This window comes from Oryctolagus cuniculus, chromosome 17, assembly GCF_051225735.1.
Source record: "Oryctolagus cuniculus isolate XC-2025 breed Fujian yellow rabbit chromosome 17, ASM5122573v1, whole genome shotgun sequence".
NCBI lineage: Eukaryota > Metazoa > Chordata > Mammalia > Lagomorpha > Leporidae > Oryctolagus > Oryctolagus cuniculus.
The window spans coordinates 49,022,999-49,045,820 of NC_142883.1; the positions used below are offsets into that span (position 1 = coordinate 49,022,999).

The 22,822-nt window shown below is 55.8% G+C and overlaps 1 protein-coding gene across 19 annotated transcripts in view; it reads right to left on the bottom strand.

Annotated features, from left to right (window-relative positions):
- Positions 1 to 22,030, bottom strand: part of ITGAE (integrin subunit alpha E) — a 58,007-nt gene extending 35,977 nt beyond the window's left edge. For 17 of the 19 annotated variants that reach the window (XR_007911457.3, XR_001795252.4, XR_011383629.2 and 14 more), the window contains exons 1-3: positions 21,736 to 21,904; positions 8,374 to 8,491; positions 965 to 1,056 (exon numbers count right to left, since the gene is read on the bottom strand). Coding sequence is in view for 15 of the 19 variants with exons in the window: in XM_070061223.2 (XP_069917324.1) it covers positions 965 to 1,056; positions 8,374 to 8,491; positions 21,736 to 21,769 (244 nt within the window). In the remaining 4 variants the exon portion in view is untranslated. Of the gene's footprint in view, positions 1 to 964; positions 1,057 to 8,373; positions 8,492 to 21,735 lie in introns of all 19 variants that reach the window. The other 2 variants (XM_017348965.4, XM_008270877.5) reach the window with 2 other exon arrangements.
- Positions 22,031 to 22,822: the final 792 nt, after the last annotated feature.

Here is a 22,822-nt window from a genome sequence, read left to right on the forward strand (position 1 = left end):
GGGTGGCAAGCCGGGAGCCCAGGTCAGGGGGCATGGGACCACCTTGATCAGGGCCCCACGAGGAACCATTGGCCACTCAGGGCAGCCTCTAGAAGCTGGAGCGGGGGCTTTCAGGGTCAAACCTGGTCACCCACACTCACTCATTGGGCAAGTGCCCACCGATGTCCACTCTGGCCCCAGCCTTGGGACTTGGGGATGGGTGTGCAGCAAAGACTGACCTATTCTTCCACCAGGGGCCCTGTCCTGGCAGGGTGGGTATGGAGAGAAGCCCACTCGTTGGGTGTGAACTGGGCTGGAGGAGCAGGCCAGAGGCTGCAGTATGGCACTGTAGGCCGAGGACCTCCAGCCTCGAAGACTTGTCCCTGTGGAATCTTCCCTTTGAGTCATGGGATCACGCACTCTGTGTCACAGACAGTCTGCTTACGCAGCCCAGTGGTCATCAGTACGCATGTGACTTGAGTTGGATTGTGTGGGTTTGGCAGAGTTTGGCTAATGAGGCAACCATTCATTCACGTAGCATGTAGTGCACACTTCGTATATGCCAGGCTCCATGTGTCATGGCCACAGAGAGACTGGCACGGGTCAGGCTGAATTCCACTAAGGTGTGAGGAGTTGTGTTGGGATGGGCTGGGACTGGGGCTTGCATCTGAGGAGTCACCAGTACTAAGGTGTGATCCCATGGCCGCACTGGCAACCAAAGGACATCTCTGAGCGGTGGCTGCCTTTCCTGTGAGTGGCGTGGTTTTGAGGACTGGAGGCGAATGAAGCACTCAGCAGAGAGCACTCACTCTGTGGAAGGTCTCGCTCATGCTGTTGGGGTGGAAGGCTGGCTCTGCGCATTGCTGGAGCAGGGGTGGACAAGCTGCAGGAGGTGCATCTGGGGTTGGAATGGTTTGGGTTGGGCTGTGCGGGATGCCTGCCCAGGGCTGCTGGAGAGCACTCCCTGGAGTTGGGGCTGACTCACCCACGGGCCGGCACTGGATTTCATTCTGGACGAGAGAACACTGGTGTAGGGGCCATGATGGCCTGCTGGTTCTCGGGCTGGTGACCAGGAGCCTGGTGGGGGTGGGGGCATAGACGGTAAAGCTGAGCTGACTGCTGGCTCCCTTCTCCCCTGCCTCCCGGCATGATGTGCCCATGAGCACTGCAGCTCTCTGTGTGGCCAGCGAGGGAGAAGGCCCCAACCTGGAAAAGGGCTGCAGACTCCCAACCCAGCCCTCCAGGCTGCATGAGGGGCAGGCATATCTTCAGGCATGAAATGGTTAAATGCAACCCCTCCTTCCCTGTACCCACCCTGTCAGAGATGCTCTCTTGTGGGGGGTGGCAGAACCAGGAAGCCACCACTGGTTCTGTTGGAGGCAGTGCTGGCTTCCTGGTGGCTGTCCAGGGGACCTGCCCCGGTGATAGCGTCGCCCCAGGAGAACACCAGGTGCCCCAGCCTCTGGGTCAGTCACAGCGGGAGGTTTGGGGCTGGGTGCCTGAGCATGACACAGGCAGCCCCAGGGGAGGTGATTCCTGGCTGGAAGCTTCCGGTCCCTGTCCCCAGCCCCAGCCCAGACCCGAGAGACAGCAGGGTCCAGGGTCAGCCTGAACATCTTCCCTGTGGCCACCTGAGGCCAGGGGTGAGCGCCTCAGGCTGGTAGGGGAGGGGGCACAGGGCTCTTGATGCTGAGGGCAGTAGGGAGCACAGAAAAGGGAAGCCCAGGACTCGTCTACACCTCGAAAGGTCACTGTGTGGCTGCTGTGGTTGGGGGGCAGAGAGAGCACAGGATGGGGGGCAGAAATGAGGTTCCGTCTCCACTTCCTCAGCCCCTGTCGCTCTCCATATTAGGCAACGCATTCACATTTCTGTGTGGTGTACTGAATAATACCGAGTCTGCACCTGTGTGTGGCCCCTAGGCAGATCCACCCCCTGACGCAGTCTTGTGCTGCCACAGCCAGTGGGCCCCTTTCTGTCCTTGTGTCCCTTGGCAGCCCTGGGCATAAGCGACCGCCTCCTGAAACCTCTTCCCCCTCCACGCGCCCCACTCCCTCATTGCGCTGCCGCTCTGTTGCTAGCTGCCGGGCCAGTGGGCATCTCGAGCTCAGAATGCCCAAGACAGGGCTCACGCCTGGTCCCCACACCTGCTCCCACCGTCTTCCCCACCAAGCGGCCCACCCACCACCAACTCCCGAGCCTGGGGACATCCTTCTCAGGCTTTTTCCTCAGTTACATCTAGAGTGGATCTCCTCCCTCCACTTGCGTGGCCGCCACCATCTTATCTGACCTATGGTAATCACCCTATTTTTTTTTTTTAAGATTATTTTATTTATTTGAAAGGCAGAGTGACAGAGAGGGAGAGACAGAGAAAACAAGATCTTCATCTGCTGGTTCACTCCCCAAATGACTGTATCAGCAAGGGCTGGACCAGGCTAAAGCCAGGAGCCAAGACTCCATCCAGGTCTCCCACATGGGTGGCGGGAGCCCAGGTACTTGAGCCGTCCTCTGCTGCCCCCCAGGTGCACGAGCAGGGAGCCGGGCCTCGTACTGGTACTCTGATATGGGATGTCCACATCACAAGCAGAGGCTCGCCCACTGGGCCACAACATGTGTGTGTGTGTGTGTGTGTGTGTTTACAGGCAGAGTGGATAGTGAGAGAGACAGAGAGAAAGGTCTTCCTTTACTGTTGGTTCACCCTCCAATGGCCGCCGCGGCCGGCGTGCTGCGGCCGGCTCACCACGCTGATCCAATGGCAGGAGCCAGGTGCTTCTCCTGGTCTCCCATGGGGTACAGGGCCCAAGCACCTGGGCCATCCTCCACTGCACTCCCTGGCCATAGCAGAGAGCTGGCCTGGAAGAGGGGCAACCGGGACAGAATCCGGCGCCCCGACCGGGACTAGAACCTGGTGTGCCGGCGCCGCAAGGCGGAGGATTAGCTTAGTGAGCCGCGGCGCTGGCTCCTATTTATTTATTTTAAATAGCAACTCACTCCCTTGCTTCAGCAGCCTCCCAGGCACTTAGAAAAAAGACCAGAGCCTTTCCTGCAGCCCACGGGGCCCTGCACAACCGGGGCCCCGCCCTACCCCTGAAGCCTCTCCCGTGCCCGCCGCACAGCCCTCGCTTCCCCAGGCTGCCTCACTCAGTCCTCTCCCTCCAGCCTGCTTCCTCGCTAGTGCTGGCTCTACGGCCTGTGCCTCTCAGCCCAGCTCCGCCTCGCATCGCATCACCGGCTCGCTCGCTTTCTCAGAACTTGCCAGCATCTGATAGAACCCTGTGTCGCTGTTCACCTGCTTTCTCGCTGTCTCGCTCACTAGACAGGAAGCTCCAAGGATCCTGTCTCTCTCGATCCAGGTATCACTCCCAGAGCCTGGAGCAGTGTCTAGCACAGACGGAGGCTCAGTAACAGCTGCAGGACTAATCTGGGGGAAAGCCGAGTGCTGCTAAGCTCTGCTCCTCTGTTTGGGTTCTGCTGCTGAGCTCCCAAACTAGGTCACCCCCTCAGCAACCAGCCTGAGCCTCAGCCCTGAAGGGTGGGCTCAGAACTGGGCTCCACCCCAACCACGTTTTGCTGGAGGGCAGCCTTGGCTCTCCCTCCCCTTCGGACTTCACCCCCTAGCCGTTGGCTCTATACGATCACCCCAAACATCATTCCCCAGGGTGCCTCCCCAAAGGCAGGTGCAACCTGACCCTTCCAGGCCCTCCCGTGGCCTGGACTGTTGGAGTCCCACCCACAACCATGGCCTTTTTCCCACCCCCAACTGTGAGTTCCAGGACACCACCGTGTGTGGGCTGTGCAAGTTGGCTGTGCACTGCAGATGGCTCAGACCGCCACGCAGGCCCGTGGCCAGGGACCCAGTCTCGGCCGCCTCTGCTCCCACCCCTTCCGCACCCCCCCTGGCTGGTGGTCTCCAGGTTTATGGCCGGAATGACTGCAAACCTATGACTGACCAGCTGACAACCCTGCACCCCCTGTTCTCCTGCCTTCTCGCAGCACTAACCCAGCCCTGTTCTCAGAGGCTGGTCCCCAGCTCCCAGGGGAAGGCCTGCCTTACGGCTTGCTCCGTGCCCTCTGGGGCAGCCAAAGCCAGGATGTGGCAGGCCTGCTGTGGTATATCTTAGAGAGGAACAGGGAGGGGGACACGCCATTTTCCTGTGCACAGGGCGCCCGTCCGTGCTTCTCCCTGGCTCATTTCCTGCTCCGTGCAGCAGGCCTGTGGTTGTCAACCCCATCATCTGTGGTGGGAGCCCAGAGTGCCTTCACCACATCCTCTTCCCAGCCTGCTCAAACTCATGAGCCCCTGTCTGCTTCAGCAGGGGTTGGGGGGGTGTTCCGTGAGCCCCCCAGGTCCTCTCCCTCCTCCTTGGCAGGCCCTGAGCTCTGTGCCAGGGGCTGCAGACTCCCCTTGGTCCCCTTGGCCCTGCATCTGCGGGACAGGGGCTGCAGCTGAGGAGGGCCCCACTGGGGTTGGCGGGAAGGGACTGGGCAGGGGATGGCCACAAACACGTCAGCCCAAACCCCACTCACGGGTGGCAAGCGGTTTGGAAAATTGAACACCGAGCCAATACATAACCTACCACCCAGTGGTTCCACTCAAGGTGCTACAAGGCCCAGGGAAGCTGCCCCTCACCAGTGCTGTTCACATGGCAAACTCCAGCAAGGAGGATGGGCGGCCTCGCCTCAGGCAACACCGAGGGGGACGTTCCTGGGCCAAGAGCACACACCGTAGGCCTTCGTTGTGCCAAGTTCCCAAAGCCGGAGGACGGCCTGCAGAGATGAGGTCAGCTGGAGGTTGTTCTGGCTAGGGGATGAGTCTGGGAGGGGCTTCCGGGAGGGGCTCGGTGGTCTTGACCTGGGTGCAGCCCGCACAAGCCGTTCACTCTGCACTCACTGGGCTGCCCACGTAGCGTGGGTGCCGTGTTCTGGCTGCTGTTTGTCATTAGAATGTTTACCAAAACGAAATGCAACAAACACCAAATCTATCCTCCTGTAGCCAAAACCTCTCTGACAACCTTTCACTGCCCGCTCTCTGCTTCTGGCTCCTCCCAACCCTCGGTGCCTGGGAGAGGCGGCACCGCCCGTCTCCTGCATTTGATTTTCTGTCACTCCCGGCCTTGGCCTTGCGCAGGCTGGCTTCCGGGCTTTTGACCAAGCTGCTGTCTCTCCTGGCCTTCCCCTTTCCCACCCCTTCTCATGCTAATTCCTGTGCAGGTCCTAGCAGAAACGCTGAAGAACACACCTGCCTTGACTACCCCAGGCGCCCCACGGGAGCGGACGTCACTCCTGTCATTGTCTGGCTTGTTGGTTTCCCTCATGAGCCCAGGAGCTCCAGGAACCAGTGGCCGTGTCTCCTTCACTAGCTTATCCCCCACACTCTGCCTGCATGAATACCTGCTGAGTAAGTAGATGGGCCGAGCCTATCCTGACCACTTAAATCCATGGACTAAAGCCGAGAGCCAGGTGCAGGCCTAGCGCCTAACACAGCAATCTTTGCTATTCTAGGAACAGAGGTTGGGCCAGCAGGTGATACATTGTTCCTGGCATGGAGAGGGTTTAATCTCTGGAGCAGTGGTTTGGGGACTCACAGATCATCCCTATCAGTGAGCAACGCCTGCCCTTTCTACTTTACTATTGCTGTGTGGGAGTTCTTGGTTGCAAGCAACAGAAATTCACCAGTGACAACTTAAGCAACCAGGAGTTGAAACCTAACAGTCACCAGATTTTTCCACTGTGGAGATGAGGACAGCAGGGCCAGGAAAAAGATCCAAGACTGCTTGGTGGGTAAGGCCTTGATCAAGTCCAGGGCCCATCAGGCTGCCTAGGATCTACCAGTGTCCACCCAGCCCCCACCACATGGAGCTGCTCTGCACAGCCAGGAGCCCTGAGCACTTCACCAGGCTCCACCCCAAGGCCCATCGGGACCCTGGGCTCTGACGCCCACGCATGCTGGGCCTGAGCCTTGCCAGGTGATAGAACGAGCACAGACAAAGCCTCATGACCACTATGCAACAAACAGGAAGAGGAGGAGGGACGAACAAAGAGACAAAACAACAAAATGGAATGTTTTGTGAACCTGACTTTAAAAAGACACGGTTCTGGACCCAGTGTTGTGGCATAGTGGGCAGAGCTGCCGCCTGCCATGCAAACATGCCACGTGGGCACTGGTTCCTATTTGGCTGCTCTGATTCTGATCCAGCTCCCTGCTAATGTGCCTGGGAAACAGCGAAAGATGGTCCAAGTGCTTGGGAGACCTGAAGAAGCTCCTGACTCCTGGTTTCAGTCTGGCCCAGTCCCGGCCATTGTGGCCACCTGGGGAGTGAACCAGTGGATGGGACATCTCTCTGTCTTTCTTTCTCTCTCTGCAACTTGGGGTTTCAAATAAATCTTTTTTTTTAAAAAAAGACACAGCTCTGAAAGCCATTTTGGTGACAACAGGAGAAACTGAAAGGGGCCTTGGATCTGGTGACCTTCACTTCAGAGCCTCTCCTCAAACTACAGACACGCTCAGACATCAGCACCCTGCCGTCACAGAATGCACCTCAGATCCTTCCCTTCCTGTCCACCTCCCCCGGACGACACATGGGCTCCCTGAGCTCACCGTTGTATCCCCAAGGCCTAGCAACAAATTCATGGAAAATGCACATTACAAGAAAATTATGTATGGATTTCATTTTTTTTTGCACCCAGACTATTTTTAAAAATAATTATGTGTGTATTTATTTGGGGAGAGAAAGAGGGAGAGGGAGAGGGCTCCTATCTGCTGCTTCACTCCCCAGATGCTCACATCTGAGCAGCTAGGGCTAGGCCAGAGCTGAATCCAAGAGCTGGGATTAGTTCAGGTCTCCCACATGGGGGGCAGAAACCCAATCACCTGAGCCATCCCTGTTGCCAAGCAGGGTCTGCGTTAGTGGTATGCTGGAGCCAGGAGCCGGACCAGGAACTGAACCCAGGTACTCCCACATAGCAAATGGACGTCTTGACTTCTAGGCCAAACGCCTGCTCCTGCACTTCCCTTTTAACTCCATTTCCCCACGAGCTTTCTGAAGTACCCTCGTGGTGGGAGCTCCACATTGGTTGCATGGATGGGCATTGCATAGATAATTTACAATTTGCCTTCAGACCCAGGTTAGTAACCAGGGCGCCAGTTTGAGTCACTGGACCTGCTTTTCGTCTCATTTGACTCACACCTTCCTTTTTTCCCTCTTTCACGATGCCAAGCAGGGCTACAATCAACGGTGTCCCACGTGCCTGACAACTGCTCTGGCACTTGAATCGAGGGGCGAAATGTCCGATTCAAAGGCCAGTGCACCCTCAGCTTCACCCGATGCCGGGGTGGTGGGACCAAGTCACACTCCCACACAGTCCTGCTGCACCCCTGTCTCACCAGCACACGGTGGGCACAGTTTACACTTTTACCTATCTAACGAGTGGATACTGATGATGTTTTTCAAATACCAGATAACATCTGTTGAGCTTCACTTTGGAAAGCAACTCTGTGAAACCCTTTGTATGCAGATCATTCCGAATGGTCTTTGCAACAACGCATGGAGGCAGGCAACTCACCCCCACCCCACCCCACCCCACCCCCAACTGCAGACAGGGGAAGCTGAGGCTCAGGGCTGAGCTCCTTGCTAAGGCTGTAAACACAGAGCCCAGCTGCCCTTGAATCAGGCCTAGCAGCCCCTCAGCCTGCCTCTGAACCCCTCCTCTCTCGGGCACAGTCCCTGTGTTCTCACTATCTTGTTGCCTTCCAAATTTTCTGTATCTAGCACTTGTCACTTTGGTAAGGAGCCTTCGTCGACTCTGTTTTAAAGTGGGTGTTAAGGGACTGGTGCTGTGGCTCAGGGGGTTAAGCCGCTGTCTGCAAATTCAATGCCAGTATCCAATATGGGTGCTGGTTCAAGTCCTGGCTGCTCTACTTCTGTTCCAGCTCCCTGCTAATGGCCTGGAAAAGCAGCAGAAGATGGCCCAAGTGCTTGGGCCCCCGCACCCTCGTGGGAGACCCGGAGGAAGCTCCTAGCTCCTGGCTTCAGATCAGTGCAGCTCTGGCTGTTGCAGCCATCTGGGGAGTGAACCAGAGGGTGGAAGATCTCTCTCTGTCTCTTCCTCTCTATCTCCTTCTCTCTCTAACTCTGACTTTCAAATAAAAAAGTAAATCTTAAAAAAAAAAAAAAAAAAAAAAAGTAAAGTAGGTGTTAAGTCTCTTTCCCCCCCAGGCAGTGGAGCTCAGAGAACCAGGGTGAGGAGAGGGTTCAGACCCTGGGGACCCCCGACACTGGCCTGGTGCTCACTGCTTCTCTCTTCAGCTCACCCCTGTGACAGTGAAAGGTTCTCCCCAGGCTGCAGAGGTGGGGCGCCAAGGCAACCCCCGCCCTCTGCCTGCCGCCCCCACTCACCAGGTCTGGTTGGTGCTGGGGTCCTGGTGCAGAAGTGCACTCAGCACGAAAGGTGCTCCCGCAGGTGTGACCCAGGCCCCGGCCTCGTCCACGTTGAAGGCCGCTAGGGGCGTCGGTACTGTGGGTGAGAAGAGGCACAGAGTTGAGCCACAGCTGGGCCTTTCATTATCCCTCCAAGTCTTGTGCTGCCACTATACCCATTTTATAGATGAGAAAAGTGAGACTCCCCAAAGATACTTTTCCCCATGGCAGTAGGACTGGATGCAGATATATCTGACCCAGAGCCTCTGGGCCAGCAATGGAGCCCCTTCCTCCAGGAAGCCTTCTCAGGCTCTCCCCTGAGATGCACGTCCTGCCTCCCCCTACCCTTTCCTGCGCCTGTCACACAGCACGTATTCATCACTGGACAAGTTAAAACAGACCGTGAGCACCAGCAAGAGGGTCCACTTTATGCTCATTCTGTTGTGTGTCTCTCAAGTGATCCAAGAGAAAACATCTGACGGTACTTAGTGCAGGGGCATTTGTGGCGCAGCAGGTTAAGCCACCACCTGTGATGCCAGCAACTAACATGGGCACCAGTTCAAGTCCCGGCTGCTCCACTTCTGACCAGCTCCCTGCTAAGGCGCCTGGGACAGCAGCGAAAGATGTCCCAGGTCCTTGGGTCCTTGCACCCACGTGGCTCCTGGCTTGATCTGGCCCAGCCCCAGCTGTTGTGTTCATTTGGGAAGTGAACCAGTGGATGGAAGACCTCTCTCCCTCTCTCTCTGTAACTCTTGCCTTTCAAATAAATAAATCTATCAAAGAAAGTTAGTGGAAAAACAGAGTTAAAAGATATTATTTTTGGTATTAAAAACTTTTGGAATCCTTATATAGTTTTTTCGTAATGTGCATTTCTGTGACTGCTTTGACAAGCTGTTGTAATGCATGGATTTCAAAATTTTTTTTGCACCAAAATAAAGTTACCTTTTAATTTCATTTTTCCAGAAACTTTTTAAAGTCCTCATGTGTCCTCAAAGAGTACTTGCGCAGGAATGTTTACAGCAGCTTTATTTGTGATACCCCTAAACTGGAAACAAGCAAACGCTCACCAGTGGGACAATGGCTAAACCCCACTGTCCGGGCGCAGCCACACACCAGGGTGCTGCTGAGGACTAAAAGGAAACAAACTGCTCACACAGCAGCGTGAGCGCATCTCAGGAGTGATGCTGATGGGGCGGGCGTTGGGTGCAGCCGTAAAGGTGCAGCCTAGACGCCCTCATCCCGTCTCTGACTGCCTGCCTGCAGTCCCCAGATACTTCGCTTCCAATTCAGCTTCCTGCTAGTGCACGCTCTGGGAGGCCGCAGCGGTGGCTCTAGCTCTTGGATAGCCTACCACCCGTGTGGTAGTTTGGCTTAGTTTTGGCCTGGTCCAGCCCTGGCTGTTGCGGTCATTTGGAGAATGAAACCAGTGGATGGAAGATCTCTCTCTCTTTCTCTCTCTACCTTTCAGATAAAATGAAAATAAATATTTTTTTTCAAATTATGCTGAATAAAAGAAGCCTTACCTAAAAAGAGCATTTACTGTTTAATTCCATTTATACAATGTTCTGAAATTAGCAGAATTAATTTATAGTTTTTTTTTGTTTTGTTTTGTTTTGTTTTTTGACAGGCAGAGTGGACAGTGAGAGAGAGAGACAGAGAGAAAGGTCTTCCTTTGCCGTTGGTTCACCCTCCAATGGCCGCCGCTGCAGCCGGCGCACCGCGCTGATCCTGGCAGGAGCCAGGAGCCAGGTGCTTTTCCTGGTCTCCCATGGGGTGCAGGGCCCAAGCACCTGGGCCATCCTCCACTGCACTCCCTGGCCATAGCAGAGAGCTGGCCTGGAAGAGGGGCAACCGGGACAGAATCCGGCGCCCCAACCGGGACTAGAACCCAGTGTGCCGGCGCCGCAAGGTGGAGGATTAGCCTATTGAGCCACGGCGCCGGCCTAATTTATAGTTTTTAAAAAAATTGCCTGGGGTGCACCAGGGTGTGTAGGAATTAACTGGGTAGGAAGTACAAGGGATTTTCTGGGGTGATGGAACCATTCTGTCTCTTGATGGAGGTTTGGATTACAAAGGTGCATGAGTTTGTCAAAGCACAATGTATGATCCACTTGTGCATTTCACTGTGCATATATTTTACCTAAAAAAAGAAATAAACGCAAACATATTTTTGAACTCTAGGCAATATGTTTAGGGATAGATTGTGCTGATGTCTGCAATCTATTTGAAGTACATCAAAATATACAATGATAAAGAAAATTTATTTTAATGTTGACAATAGCAAAATCCAATTGTCCACTGTTCTGTACATTTGATATTTTTCATGAACAATTTTATGGGAAGAATTGATATTGACAATCAGGCCCCAATGAGGCTGTGCTAACTCATGCTGCAACAAGAGAATGGGAGGTCATTTCCCCACATCACCTGAACTCTGTGAGCAGAGCCTTTTTCCATTTTTTTTTTTAAGTCTTCCATCCACTGGTTCACTCCCCAAATGGCCACAAAAGCCAGGTTTGGGCCAGGTGGAAGCCAGGAGCCAGGAGCTTCATCTGGGTCTCCCACGTGAGTACAGGGGCCCAAGGACATCTGCTGCTGCAATCTCAGGCACACTAGCAGGGAGCTGGATCAGAGATGGAGCAGCCAGGATTTGAACTGGTACCCATATGGGATGTTAATGCTGCAGGAGGCAGATTTACCCACTATTCCACAGCACCAGCCCCTATCCGTGTTTTAAGACAAGTTTTTAATTAAGAGCAAGATCAAGCCTTTTATACGTGTGCTGCCTATTTGTACGCATTGCCCATTTTTGGAGTACATATTGACTATTTTCTTATTCATTCGTATGAGCTTTTTCCTACCCAAGAGAAATTGGCAGTGTGTTACAGGCAATGTTGCTCACTGAGCTGTTTTTTATTTGGCTTGCTTATTACATTTTCCCCATAGCTACTTTTTATTATGTCAAATGGTTTTTCCTTTGTCACTCTTGAGTTTTATGTCATGCTTCCCCACTCAGCAATGTTTTTAAATTCACTCACATCTTGGACATTTTTGCTTGTTCGTTTAACTTCACGCTTGAATCTTTGCCACAGGGTCAAACAGGGATCCAACTATGCTTGTTTGTCCCCTAAATGAAATTGTCTAAACATTCTTTCTCCTTTGTAAAAAGTTGTGTTTTTTTTTTGTTTGTTTTTTTGTTGTTGTTGTTGTTTGTTTGTTTTGACAGGCAGAGTGGACAGAGAGAGAGAGAGACAGAGAGAAAGGTCTTCCTTTTTGCCGTTGGTTCACCCTCCAATGGCCGCCGCGTCCAGTGTACTGTGGCCGGCGCACCGCGCTGATCCGATGGCAGGAGCCAGGTACTTATCCTGGTCTCCCATGGGGTGCAGGGCCCAAGCACTTGGGCCTTTCTCCACTGCACTCCCTGGCCACAGCAGAGAGCTGGTCTGGAAGAGGGGCAACCGGGACAGAATCCGGCGCCCCAACTGGGACTAGAACCCGGTGTGCCTGCACCACAAGGCGGAGGATTAGCCTAGTGAGCTGCGGCGCCAGCCTTTAAAATTTATTTTATTTATTTGTGTCAGAGAGAGACAGGCAGACAGATAGACAGACTGGCAGATTTTTCCATCTGCTGATTTACTCCAAAATGCCTTCAGTGGCCAGGACTGTGCCAGGGTTGGTGCCAGGAGCCCAGAACTCAATCCAGGTCTCCCACATGCATGGCAGGGGGCCATGTACTTGAGCCATCTCCACTGCTGCTTTCCAGGTTATACATTAGCAGGAAGCTGGAATCAAAGCCCAGACAAGAAGTTGAACCTAGCAGCTCTGATGTGGGATGCAGGCACCCTAACCCCTGTCCTTACCACCAGGCTAAACACCTGCCCCTTCTACATGTTGTAAACTGTTTTGAGGTTTGGTATTTATTTTGTCCTCAAGGTATTTTTCTGTGCTATAACTTTATTATTATTATCATTATTATTAGATTTATTTATCTGAAAGGCAGAGTGACAGAGAGAGAGAGGGAAAGAGGAAGAGAGAGATTTTCTATTTGTTGGTTCCTTCTCCAAATGACCACAAAAATCAAGACTGGGCCGGGCCAAAGCCAGGAGCCAGGAACTCCATTCTGGTTTCCCACATGGCTGGCAGGGGTCTGAGCCCTTGAGCCATCATCTGCTGCCTTCCCAGGCACATTAACAGGGAGCTGGATTGGAACTAAAGCAGCTGGGACTCTAGGCAGCACTCAGATGGATATGGGATGCCAGTGTCACAAGCATGGGCCAATCTGCTGGGCCACAGTGCCAGCCCATGTTTTTTTGTTTGAAGACTGCTTTCTCTATTTGAAAGGCAGGAGGAGAGAGGGAGGGTGGGAGAGAGAGAGAAACTTCTATGCACTGGTTTGCTCCCCAAGATTGAAACAGCCAGGACCAGGCCAGGCCAAAGCCAGGAGCCCCAGATCTCTATGTGGATGCGGGTGGTGGCAGGGGTTGAAATACTTGATTCATTCTTCCTGGCCCCAGGGTGCATATTCAGGAAGCCGGACTCAGGAGCAGAGCTGGGACTCAACTCCAGGCCCTCTGATGTGGGAATGGGTGTCCCAGCTGCTGTCTTGACCGCTGTACCACTCACCCCAGACCTTCCACTCCTGGACATGCTACTGCCTGCATGGATCTGCTTTTCTTTGGAGATTCACTGATCTCGGTAAATGCATTTTCTGTTTGTTGTACTTTTTAAAAAAAGATTTATTTTATTTATTTGAAAGACAAAGTTAAAGAGAAAGGTAGAGACAGAGAGAAAGGTCTTCCATCTGCTGGTTCACTCCCCAGATGGCTGAAATGGCCAGAGCTGCGCCGATCCAAAGCCAGGAGCCAGGAGCTTCTTCTGGGTCTCTCACGTGGGTGCAGGGGCCCAAGGATTTGGGCCATCTTCTACTGCTTTCCCAGGCCATAGCAGAGACTGGATCAGAAGGGGAGCATCCAAGACTAGAACCAGTGCCCAGATGGGATGCTGGCACTGCAGGCAGCAGCTTTAACCCACTGTGCCACAGCACCAACCCCCTGTTTGTTGTATTTTTTAAATATGTTTATATATATATATATATATATAAGAATTTCACATTAAATATATAAAAACCTCATAAGTTCATAATGATATTTAAAAGAGGGGAAAAATGAAGATAAAAGAAACCACTTTCCAGTTGGTCATCACTGGAAGAAATGAAGTCACCATCACCTGACTGTGAAGAGAAAGTGTTTAGTGTTCTTCTTGCCTTCCTTTTACGAAGTGTATTTCAAGGCCACCAAAATGTTCTGGAGTATTATTATTATTATTATTATTTTTGACAGGCAGAGTGGACAGTGAGAGAGAGAGACAGAGAGAAAGGTCTTCCTTTTTGCCATTGGTTTACCCCCCAATGGCTGCTGCGGCCGGCGCACAGCGCTCTGAAGCCAGGAGCCAGGTGCTTCTCCTGGTCTCCCATGGGGTGCAGGGCCCAAGCAGTTGGGCCATCCTCCACTGCCTTCCTGGGCCACAGCAAAGAGCTGGCCTGGAAGAGGAGCAACCGGGACAGAATCCGGCGCCCCGACCAGGACTAGAACCCGGAGTGCCAGCGCCACAGGCAGTGGATTAGCCTAGTGAGCCACAGCGCCAGCTGGAAGAATTATTATTAATGAATGTAGAAGAAAAGCACTGTTTGGTGAGGCCTAACGAAACACCGTCAAGACTTCAGCCTCGATCACCAATGGATAAAATTGCTAGACGACAGCCTGGTGGAGAACTTTACAATGAGGCCGACACCACCGGAGTCTGCCAGCCCCGGCACCTGCGCTGGCGAGCCCCAGGCGTCGGTGCTTCCTGCTGTGAGGCCTGAGGAAGGGTCCAGGGGTCCCAGACCCTGCATTTCTGGGATGCTCCTAAGTGATGCCCACATGGCTGGCCTCCACACCATATTTCGAGTAGCAAGGCTTGAAAACACGTTAGCAAAGGCAATAAAACAAGGGAGAGTGAAGTAACTGCAGGAAGTGTGGTCGAGTCCTGACAATGTGCCATCCGGGTAATAAGCATGTTGGGTTTATTGTTATCTTAAAATTTTGCTGTTGGGGTAGCTGTGTAGCCTAGCAGTTAGGGTGCTGGTTTCTATGTCCCATATTGGAATCCCTGAGTTTGAAGACTGGCTCCCCTCCCAACGCCAGCTCCCTGTTAACGCAGACCTGGGAGGCAGTAGTGATGGCTCAAGTGATTGGGTTCCTGTTGCTCACGTGGGACCTGGACTGAGTTCCTGGCTCCCAGCTTTGGCCCCTGGCCCAGGGCCACTGCAGGCATTTGGGGAGTGAACCAGCAGATGGAAGATTTCTCTCTCTCTTTCCCTCTCTCACTTTGTAACTCTGCCTTTCAAATTAATAAAATACATCTTTGGAAAAAAAATCAATAAAATTAAAAATAGAATTATGATTAAAAGCAAGGAGGACAGTGAGGGGCTATAAAGGCGGGGTCTATGTCTTTGTCTCTCAATTCCCAGAGATGAGAGCCCTGCACAAAGCAGCAAGAGACTCTGGGAAAAACCAACTGTTTATTTTCTGATCTCAGAACTTAAGCGCTTCTGTGACGCCGGGTGTGTGGAGGCCCCCCCACACCCTGAGCAGGTGGGCCCAGCTCGGAGAAGAAGCACATCTGCTGGCTTAGAACGAGGGCTACCTACAGATGAACACAGGCACGGGGCAGGGCAGGAGGGAGGGGGCCCTCGGCTCTCCGGAAGCTCCGTAGTGCTGTCCTTCTGGGGCTTTGAGGGAGGCCTCGTGACCCTGAGAACCTGAGGAGCGCTCCAGAGCGCTCGGGAGGTCTCCAGACACACAATGGCACGGCTAGCGCCCCCCAAAACATGACTGCAGGAGGTCAGAGTGCCACCCCCAAATTAGACCTCACAGGCGAAGTCTGAGTTTGAAACTCTGAGCTCAGACACAGGGGGAGTTGGGTGGAGCTGGCCCGTGGTGTCCCAGGAACAGGCCCGTGAAGGCAAGCCACTCCAGACGACTTCGTCTGCTTAACAAAACCACCTCCTCACCCTCCCAGCATGTGTGCCGCCACCCCCGGGGGTCCCAAGCCCCTAGTCCTTTCTGTAGCTCAGGATGCCAGCCAAGCCTCCACCATCGGACCTGTTTCTGACCCTATTTTCTCCCGTCCGTCTGCCCCGTGTCAATGTAATTGGTAGCCTTGCAGAGGAACCCAGAAAGATGGCGAGAAGTCATTCTGCCTCCCCCTCAGAAAGGCTCTGCCCCAGGCTGTAGAGACCTCTACACAACTTGTCCCACAGCTGACTCCCAGGAGAGGCCTTCCTGACCTCCTGACCCCACCGGGGCGCTGGCTCCCACCAGCCTTGACCACAGCACCGACCCCGGTCTACAAGGACCTTGCCCACCTCTTTACTCACTCACTGCCTGTGCCTGCACCCTCTGCCCAGTCCCACAAGGACAAAGACTGTGTCTGCCTCACTCGCCACGTTCTCTGGGGCCTGGCCCGATGGCCTGCACGTGGTGGGTGCTGGGAGGGTAACCCCCTGCAGCCTGCACATGCACTGGCTGGGGTTCAGATGAGGTCTCCCAGGCCGGGAAGGGGCTCATGCCATCCTTAGATAAAGCAAGGCTGCCAGCGGCTCTGGACTCAAGCTCCTGGCCCCGCCTCCTGCTGTTTCTTGGTCAGCCAGGTCGGGGCGGGGGGGGGGGGGGGGACAGGAGGTGAGCAAACTGACGAGGTGAGCATACTGACAAGGAGAGCACTGAAGAGTGAGCACCAGCTTGTCACAGGGCAAGCAGGAGGCCTTTTCTCCCCATGTATTGCTCCCTGGTGTAACCCACAGAAATGACTTGAAGCTCCAGGGAAAATCCAGACTCCTGGCCGGGCGTCTGTGGCACCGCCACACCCCGCACCTCTGCATTCACTGCCTGGCCGCCATCTCACACTGGCTACCTCTGGGCCTTTGCACAAGTTGTCCCCTCTGCCCAGCAGGCCTGCCTCCCCACCCTGGCACCTCTGCGTGCAGGGGCCCTGCTCAGACAGCCAGAAACCAGGAGCCAGTCGAGACCCTTGGTCAGAGTCACGCATGGGTCCCTGCCTCCCCTAAACGTCCTGTGGTATCTCTGTCTGACTTCGATGAAACCCTGTCTCAGCCAAGGTAACCCGTGATGACGGCTGTCTCCCCTAGACTGTGATCCGGTCTGAGTCATCCGTGACACCCGCCAGCCGCAAAGCCCAGCTCAGCAAAGGACCTGGCCCAGAAGAGGTGCCTGGCAGCGTCAAAGCCAGCCAGACCCCCCACACCCCACCCCATCGCCAGCCCATTTCCAGGCTCTCCCATTGAGGCGCCTGGGAGCAAGCTGCCTGGCGGGGTGGGAATGAGAGGCCTCCCCACCCCCCGCAGCACTGCGCCGTGTGCTGAGGCTGTGCAGGCCACCAGCTCGCTTGGGGGCCCCGGGGAAGCGGGACAACAGAGTCTGCCACCCAGGCCCGCCTGCTTCCAAAGACTTTTGTAAAAGCTGAAGCCAGGAGGGGCTGGGAAACAGGGAGTGGGGCGATGGCCCTCAGATCTGGGCAAGGCCGCCTGCGGTGCCTGCATCAGGGCCTGGGCAGCTGGCAGTGATAAAGAGCCCACAACGGGGTCAGAGCCCCCTGCGGGGACGCAGGGAGGGCAGGAGAACCTGTGTGTGTGTGTGTGTGTGTGTGTGTGTGTGTATGGGGGCCCCCTTTCCACTGCACTGCCCACCCAGACTCAGAGCCAACAGTGTGGACCCCAGAGACAGTCCCGGTTCAAACCTTCACTCTGCCTGGGAGCCACAAAGGACCTGGTGCTCGTCACCCCACCTCAGTTCCCCCATCTGCTTGTCAGAGTCATAACCGCACCCGAGGCCTGGCACCTTCTGTCTCACAGTCTCGCCCACCCCCGGCAGCAGCCCCTTGCAAGCTGTCAGACTGCACAGCCCACCTAAACCAGCGTCTGTCACCACAAGACCCGTAGGCCTGCTTCCCGCCAGCTGTTCCCAGGCACAGGGCAGCTGAGTCAGACTGCGCGGCCCCCTCCATCCTGTCACTCACCACTGCCTCCCCTCCCTCGCCTCCCCATCACACTGGGCATTTTTGTTTTTATTTTTTTAATTCATTAAGAGGCCAAAAGAGAGACAAACAGAACAACAGCAGGAGCTCCCAGCTGCTGATTCACCCCACCAATATCTGCAACAGCTGGGACTAGGCCAGGTTGAAGCCAGGAGCCAGGGACCCAATCCAGGCCTCCCCCCCCCGCCCGGGTGCCAGGGATCCACGCACCCGAGTCACGCTGCTGCCTCCCAGGGTCTGCATTAGCAAGAAGCCAGGAGTCACGAGCTGCAGCAAGTGCAGAATGCAGACTAATGTGACACGTGAGCGTCCCAACTGGTGACTTTTAACCACTAGGCCCAACACCCACCCCACCCTGGGCATTTTACTTCTTCATGTTTTAAATGCTACTTTTTAAATTTATTTTTTTTAAAAGATTTATTTTTATCTGAAAGAGTTGGTGGGGGGATCTCCTGTCTGCTGGTTTACTTCCCAGATGGCCATAATGGCCAGCATTGGGCTAGGCCGAAGCCAGGAGCCAGGAGCTTCTTCTGGGTCTCCCAGCTGGGTGCAGGGGTCCAAGCGCTTGGGTCACTTTCCTCTGCTTTTCCAGACCATTAGCAGGGAGCTGGATGGGAAGTGGAGCAGCCGGGACTTGAACAGCCGCCCATATGGGATGCCAGGGCTGCAGGCGGAGCTTAACCTACTACACCACAGCGCCAGCCCCTGCCCTGGGCATTTTCGATGCACACTGTCACAGTACAGTAGGTCATCACTGGACGCTGAGGTCCGGGGGCACAGTCCCTATGAGGAATTGTGCGAGCAGCGGGCTACGGAAGACTCAGGCACCCCGAGGCCTGCCCCAGAGCACCCAGCAGGGCCTGACAGGGGGTGCCTCCCGGGACCCACCTGCAGAGCACCAGCCCTCCAGGGAAGCAGCGCGCTGGCCCCGCCTCTTTTTCTCGGAGCCTCATCACCTCAACCTAAGCTGCCCCCTCCCTTCCGTCCACCTCAGGGAGACAACGGCCTAGGGCACTGCTTTCCATGCCCAGTGTTTCTCTGGGCGGCCCCACCTCCTCGGCAATCTGTGGACTGGACCACAGCAGCAGCCTCTGCACTGGCCTCCGCCTTCCATACGACACACAGGTTGGCGGTCACTATGCTGCTCAAGGCCATCTGGCGCTTCCCGGTGCCCTCCCGCTGAAGTCCAAGCCCCCTCAGCCTGGCACTCTGGGTCCTCCCCATTCCTCACCCCTGTACCGAGGCACTCCCAGGCCGGGCTACCCATGTGCCCCCCAGTACACACTACACATGCCATCCATCTCATCCCCTCACTCAGCGCACACCCACCCCATGTGCACCACACACAGCCACACCCCACGTACCCCCTACACACCCTATACACCCCACACCCGTACACATCTCACACACCTCATATATCCGCACCCCGTACTTCTCATCCATACCCCATATGTATCACACACACCCCATATACCCTCTATACCTCATGCACACCCCAACACAACCCACCCCTAGATCCTATACACACCGTAAACCCACACACCCCATCCACAGCACTCAGGACCCACACACATCATACCCGCCCTGCACAAGCCAAGCTAGCACAGACTGGAGCTCCCACAGGGCCTGCCCCCTGCCACGCCCCGGTTCTCCCATGAACACTGCCCCTCTTGGACACTTCACGTTTGCTTGGGCTCCCTTCTGCCTGAATACCCTCCCCCCACCACCATGTTGAGACCCACAGACATCTGTAATGGCCTCTCTTGCAGGGGCTCAAGGGGTCAGAACGTGTGTGTGTGTGTGTGTGCGCGCACACATGCATCACACTGGGACCCCCAGACAGGGCCACTGCCCTCCGCTCTGGTCTGACTTTGGGGGAGGAGCTGGGGCCTGCTGATGCTGCTGCCTCACCCCAGCCTCACCCCTCCCCCCCTCCAAAGCCAGACTCCTCACTCCCAGGCCTTTGTCTACACTGTTTCCCTAGACAGGAAGCCCCTTTTCTCCACTGTGCCCCATCCTTGGGGCCCAATTCACACGCCATGATGACCGCCATCAGTTTTTTTTGTTTTGTTTTTTTGTTTTTTGACAGGCAGAGTGGACAGTGAGAGAGAGAGACAGAGAGAAAGGTCTTCCTTTGCCGTTGCGGCCGGCGCACCACGCTGATCCGATGGCAGGAGCCAGGTGCTTCTCCTGGTCTCCCATGGGGTGCAGGGCCCAAGGACTTGGGCCATCCTCCACTGCACTCCCTGGCCACAGCAGAGAGCTGGCCTGGAAGAGGGGCAACCAGGACAGAATCCGGCACCCCGACCGGGACTAGAACCCGGTGTGCCGGCACTGCAAGGCGGAGGATTAGCCTAGTGAGCCGCGGCGCCGGCCCGCCATCAGTTAAGTTCTTCATTCATGCCCCACACATGCTGCCTTCCCATCGCCCCGGCAGGGCCCCGAGCCTCGGCCTGAGTTGGTATCAGCAGAGCAGGCCCTGGACTTTTGGTTCCTTCTTCTTCACCCCTGTAAGGACACGGGCAGACAGCCCAGTTCCCTGTTTGCACGGTGAGGGATGTTGCCCCGGGGTGCTGAGACCCAGGATGGAGAAGTGAGTGGCTGTGGACACAGAATGAGTCGGGGGTGGGGCTGACCTGAGGACAGCAGGCCGTGAGGCCGCGCCCCTCTGCACCTGCACTCTCCCTAAAACCTCCCTGGGCCGTTGTTCGGTCATGGCCAGGGAGGGCGGCTGGGGGACATGGAAGGTGAGGAGCAGGCCAGGCCAGGGACAGCCGTGGGCCGTCTCCAGCCGAGGCAGGCCCAGGTCCTGGGGCTGCAGTCTGAGAGGTTCTTCCTGCCTTCCCTGCTACCTCCCTGCCACTCAGACTCTCCAGCCCTCAAGACGGCTCCAGCGTCATCTCTTGCAGGGAGCTCTCCAGCACTGGGCCCTTGCTCAGGGTGGAACTGCCACAGCATCGCTTCCCCCAGCGGGGCTCAGGGCACCTTCAGGACGGGGCTCTTGATGACGCCTCCCCCACCTGGCCCTGCTGCCTCGCAGCTCGGGCCTCACAGGGGTCTGGTAAATGTCACCCACTAGAAAAGGCACTGCGGTGAGGGACAGCTGTCCCGGGGCCCCCAGGCAGGACAGGGGCCTGGGCCTGAGCCCCTCTGCTGGCACCTGCTCGTGGCCCTGGAGTCACTGCCCTTCTCTGGCTGTCTCCTCTGCATGGGAGAGGGACGCCAGGGCCCACCCTAAGCCCCTTCTCTGGCATTTGTGTGTCAGGGTCCTAAGCCCCAGAGACAGCGTGAGGCCCTCTCCACACTCTGTGTAACTGACAATAAAGACAGCTCGGCGTTGTAAAGGAAGTTCAACAGAACTTCGATCTTTCCATAACAACTATTTTGTTGGTTTTGAAATATCAATTATTAATGTCTCTCCCCAAACGCACACTCTGCCGGGGCCCCGTGCAGGCTTGGGTCTCTCTCGGTGACCTGCCATGGACTCAGCTCATCCAGACACTGGGGCCCACTGGCCAGCCCCAGCTTGCTTTCAGGGAGAGTGCAGGCTCCCAAAAGCCCTTAAGCTACACATGCTCACGTCCATCTAACTCCCCTGCCAAGCTCCTGACGGAGGCAGGAGACCCCAGAAGTCTCCCCAGACCACTAGGCAGGACCACACTGGCCTCAGGCCTGATCCCAGCCACCTCCAAGGGTTCACCTGACCGTGCCATGTCCTTCCTGGGACCTTGTGGGCAGGCTCCCGGCTTGGCTCACCCATAATGTTCCATGGGCGGCTCAACACACAGAACAGGACCCCCAGGCAGAAGTGCCTCCCTTCCACCCACACCCGGGTTTTCACACGAACCCTGACAACAAGAACAGGATGCTGGCTCCCCCCAAGGCGCAGATCTCAACGCCCACCCTACCCACTCACAGGGGCCTCGCCCTCAGTGGCTGAGCCCCGCTCAGTAAGAGAAGGGAGCTCTGCAGGTGGAACAGGCACCATCAGCCTCCACACGCTGAGAACGATCCGACTTCACAACCTGCCCGGAGTGGATGCCAAGGAGAGAGGGGGCTGACTCCGACCAGACCCCCACCAGACCCTGGGGAACAGGGCAGCAGAACCCTGAGCCGTCCGTCAGCAGTCAACACAGCCATAGCAGCCCTTCCCCTTCCCCAGGGAAGCTCCCCTCACTGATCCTGGCTAGACAGACAGACGTGGGGCCGAGCAGCCTCCAGAGGCAGGAGGCGAAGCCGACTTACCGGCCGTGCAGAGCAGAGAGAGGAACAGCCACATCCCGGCTGGAGCGGAGGCAGCTGCGTGCAGACCGAGCCAGGAGCTGCAGAGGAGCCTCAGCTTCCCCTCGTCGGTTTAGGAGGCCAGGAGGCGGGGACAGAGACCAGCAGGCACCCACGGGCAGGCAGGCACTCTCGAGTAGGCACGTTTCTGCTTGTACACCGCCAGCCACGTGGCTTTCTCAGTAGTTGTGGGCTGGTTCCTGGGAGCTTAGAGCCAGCAGTGGGTTCTGCTCCATCACCCACACTTGGACCTACACCCCTGTGGAACGGTGAGCTGAGTGGCAGACGGTGGCCGTGCAGGGGCAATACCAACTCAGCCCATCGTGTCATCCAAGAGTCCCAGTCCCCTGCCCTGCCCCAGGACCACCGCCGGCCACCCTGGCCCAGCTCCCAGCCCAGGGTCCTTGGTGGCAGGGAGACAGGGATCCCGTTCTTCTAGGAACTTCCCCCACCCCGGGCCAGAAACTGGGCTCCTGTACCTGCCTGTGCACTCAAGGCCCTGAGATTATGGAAGGCCAGGAAAGCAGAAAGAACCAAAGCCCTGGCTGGAATCAATGTCTCAGTTCCACGCTGGCTGGATCCTCTTTAAACTCTGGCTACAGCACCCTGGTGCAACCCCTGATTTAACAGAGCCCTGAGCTGCTCAAGTAACAGAAGGGGTGATGTTCCTGCGATCTCACTGCACACCTCTGACCCACCCCAGCCACCAGAGACCGCAGGGCTGACCGCCTGCAGTCCTGTGTGAGGGCCTGCAGGTCTCCTCCTGCACCTCCGCTTCCGGGTTGTTGGGAAGTGCAGGGGGCTGCTCTCCATCTGCACTCTCCAACACAAAGACATCAGTCCCATGTGGCTACTGAGCCCTTGGTAAATCGCCAGTGCAGAGAACTGGACTTTAATCAGGTTCTCTCTCACATGAACATCTACAGCTCCAGGAAGAGCAGTTTTTAGAAATTTATTTTTCTGAAAGGGCAGGAGGGAAGGGTGAGATCTTCTTCCATCCAATGGTTCACTCCCCAAATAACTGAAACAGCTGGGGCCGGACCAGGCTGAG